Below are 3,609 nucleotides of genomic sequence, written 5' to 3' on the forward strand. Positions count from 1 at the left end.
TCCACTGAGGGTTTCCCATTATTTCTTTATAGAGTTATCAGGAAAAGTACAATGCGTTATTTTTATGAAGAAGGACTATTTTTTTATTTATTTATATTAACTTTATCCTGTATTTTCAATCAGGAATTTAGGGATTCCTGGCAGCCTCCTGATCTACTGCTCTCTGGTTCTCTTTGTGGAAGAGTCAGGAGTGTCAGGAGTGTGGAATCACACATAGAATCACAGCATGGCTTGGGCTGGAAGGGACCTCAAGGATCAGCCACAGGCAGGGCTGCCAACCTCCATTTCTAATGCTAGGTTGTGCTGTTTCAAGGCACTCTTTTCCTTAGATCACAAACTACTGGTGCAGCAGATTTTTTGGGCTTCCTTCTTGGCCTACTAAGAAAGGTGACTTGATCTCACCTCTTCTGAAAATGAGATTTGGATTTGTCAGAGGGAAAAATGGCTCGCTATATATTTGAGTAAATTATGTAATTTCAGCAGTCCTGATTGCTGCCTTCACCATGACTTTAATCATCAGAAATTCCCCAGTGCTGAAGGGATACCGAGATGGCGCTCAGGCGGAAGTTGTGATTTTCCACTGAAGTATCATTGCAAAATGAATGGTAGCTGCGGGACTGCTGAACAAAACCACATCCTCCTTGTAGCTCAGCCTCAGCTCTCATGTTCATTTCTCTGCTAACCACTAGTGCCGAGGAGAAAAGAAATGAAAAAGAAATGTAGAAAGCCAGACGAAAAAGTAGGTGATAGAATAGACTATGGGTGTTGGAGAATAGCGAGAGAACCAAATTAATGGAAAATGAAAGTTACTAGGGTTTTTTTGCTTGTTTTATCTTACTGTTATCTCTTGTATTTAGAATTGTTTCTGATCATGAATATTTCTCCTTCCCCATATGGTTTAGAATATTTTCCTTCAGGAATACATTACGGCTCATTCTTCACCTAAAAACTATGCTATAAATCTTTGAGGAGCGATGGAGATCAGAGTGTGCACTTGGAGACACCAAAAATTGCACTAGAATCTTGTTATTTCTTGTGACACCACAACAGATTCCAGTTAATATGGTTACTTTACTGAAAGTGTTGGGTTCTTTTCAGGCTGCATATTAGGAGAAACTTCTGCAAAAGAGCAGTGAGGCATCAAAACAGGCTGCTCAGGGAGGCGGTGGGGTCACTGCCCCTGGAGGTGTTCAGGAATCATGGAGGTGTAGCACTGAGGGACGTGGTCAGTGGTCAGTATTGGTGGTAGGTGGATGGTTGGACTGGTTGATCTTAGAGGTCTTTTCAAACCATAATAATTCTATGGTTCTGTATTTAATGAGGGGGAAAAAAGTAGTTATTGTTAACATTACTTCATCATGAGTTACAACTAGTGCATCTAGAGAAAAAAACTAAATTAATAATTACTAGAAAATGTATGGAGAAACGTTTACTCTTTGTTTTTTCCCCCAAATAGTCAGGTAGTTAACAAATGAACTTTTCCATTCTGTTTCTACAACACTACCAACTTTAGCAGAAGCAATTGTGCATATATTAAAAATAAGCCATTTAAGAGCTCTGCTTTGTACAATCACTTTAATAAAATGTTACCTATCCTGAGTTGCAACAGGAGGCATCTACAAATTCATAACCCCTCAGGCCTCCAGCTTTTACCTTCTCACAGAAATGGGAGCCACCTTCTTTCATTTCTGTTCTCTTGCTTCTCTGCTAGTTCCTTATACTCTTTTGACCTTAGAAACCTGGGAAAACAGTCTTTTGCCATGAGACTATAGATTAACCTCTGAGCATCATCAAAACAACTGAGGGTGGGTTCTGAGATGTTCTGAGAGATGTGGTTTCTTGTATGGAAGTCAATATTAATCTGTAGGAGGGAAGGAGGAATAAAATCAGTGTCAGTTTGATTGGAATGCTGAGGTCTGTTTGCATACTGGACACAATCAGAGTCTGAATTTCCTCCCACATTTAAACTTTCCACTTGATTCCCATTCTCAGACGGTACCCAAAGTACATGCAAAAAGAATCTCTACCTCCTTTGGAGCATCAGCTTCAATAAAGTCAGCATAAATCTTTTGGGCTTTGGCGGCGATCTTGGTGGAAGACTTGGTTTTTTTGAAGTCCTCGCAAGCCAGCCAGAATTCTACATTCTCCTCACTGAATTCTGACTTCAAAAACTTCCTAAAAGCTGCCAGGCCATCTGGAGAAAAATGCATGAGAGTGAGGGATGGAGGAAAGCTGTAAAATAAATGTAGATTCTATACGTGTGTGCGTATGTATGCAGGTTATATATTGTCATTAATGTTTCTGAAATTGTTTTGCCCAGCAGCTAGCCCCAGGAGGCTGTTGTGGGGAAAATAATTAGGGGATGAAAAAACAGCAGTGGTGAGGTGATGAAAGGAGTTCTATCAGTTTTTGACAGGGGAAGGTTCCCAATACCTGAGTGGGGTGATCTGGTCTCTCCAATGCTCATTATTCATAAAGAAATCTGGGTCATGGTGATCTATGAGAGCATTTGGAGCAACTCATCTGTCAGGGATGTGAGGCTGACCCCAGCTCTAAGCAGCATGCTGAACATTAATTCATGCTGTGGCAGTGTGCTTCTCTTAGAGCTGAGGTTAGCCTGGCTAGATAGCTCCTATTCTGCTTTTTAGGTAATGAGTTTCAATTTGAGCAAGGCTCACATGCCACCAGCAGTACTGTGGCTCAGAGTACATGGTGATTTGGGCAGACAGCAGTGAGCAAACCTGGTGTCAGTGTCTGTGAGCTGGTTTGACGTGGTATTGTTATTTTCAATGCTTTTCATGTACTCTTACCTTTATTAGCAAGTAGCGTATCCACAGAGTCAGACCAAGCCAGTTTTTCTTCTGTGTTTGACCTATGGAAACAACATCTATCCTTGAAAATAGCATCATGATCTTTTGCCTGTGCAGGCCGTGGTAGCTACTCTATCATTTGGATATCCCATTGAGGGATCACTTTTTTGGTGGGGGGGCATAGAGGACCTAAACTTGTAAAACAGAATGTTATTTGACACTGGACATTTCATCCAAGAAATGTCATTAATAATGCTTGCAATTGGTTGAACTGCATTAAAAGCATAGGAGGGATATTAATGTTTTAGAGTACTGAATTCCTTCTCAAATTCAAATGGGTTAACCATTGATATGACACTTACTGCTTGGAATGAGTAGAATTATCTAAATAGTTACCGTGCTATCAGTGGTAGCATTAATGGGTATTTTCCACAGTTTCTTAGCAGTATAAAAATTTGAATACATGTAAATAAGGGTAAAAGTAAACATTTCCAGTCATACCAAACTTGACTTTGATTGAAATTAACGCTTTATGAGCTTTTGATTTAAACCTCCAGTAGAGTATTACTCTCTCCCCTCCAAATTTTAGACACAGATTTTTTATTCAATGAAAAGAGGATGTAAAGTCTTGAATACATGGAAAGGTATCCAACAGATTCCCATCTTGTGTTGCTTTTATTGAAACTGTTCTATTTTATACAAAGATCTCGAGAGGAAACCAAGTTTCCCATCCTGTGGTTATCTGTCTTACACAGGTTATGATGGTGTGGGGATTTGAAACTGAATTTGCATTCCATGT

General features: G+C 39.9%; 1 protein-coding gene across 1 annotated transcript; it reads right to left on the reverse strand.

The window, feature by feature from the left end:
• Positions 1-1,558: 1,558 nt before the first annotated feature.
• RGS21 (regulator of G protein signaling 21) lies at positions 1,559-3,299 on the reverse strand. The gene is made up of 4 exons (XM_032446273.1): positions 3,207-3,299; positions 2,811-2,937; positions 2,028-2,194; positions 1,559-1,861 (listed from the first exon to the last, which is right to left on the reverse strand). The coding sequence occupies exons 1-4, from the start codon at positions 3,297-3,299 to the stop codon at positions 1,658-1,660; spliced, it is 591 nt and encodes a 196-aa protein (XP_032302164.1). The 3' UTR covers positions 1,559-1,657.
• Between the last annotated feature and the right edge of the window lie 310 nt (positions 3,300-3,609).

This window comes from Coturnix japonica, chromosome 8, assembly GCF_001577835.2.
Source record: "Coturnix japonica isolate 7356 chromosome 8, Coturnix japonica 2.1, whole genome shotgun sequence".
NCBI classification, from domain to species: Eukaryota; Metazoa; Chordata; class Aves; order Galliformes; family Phasianidae; genus Coturnix; species Coturnix japonica.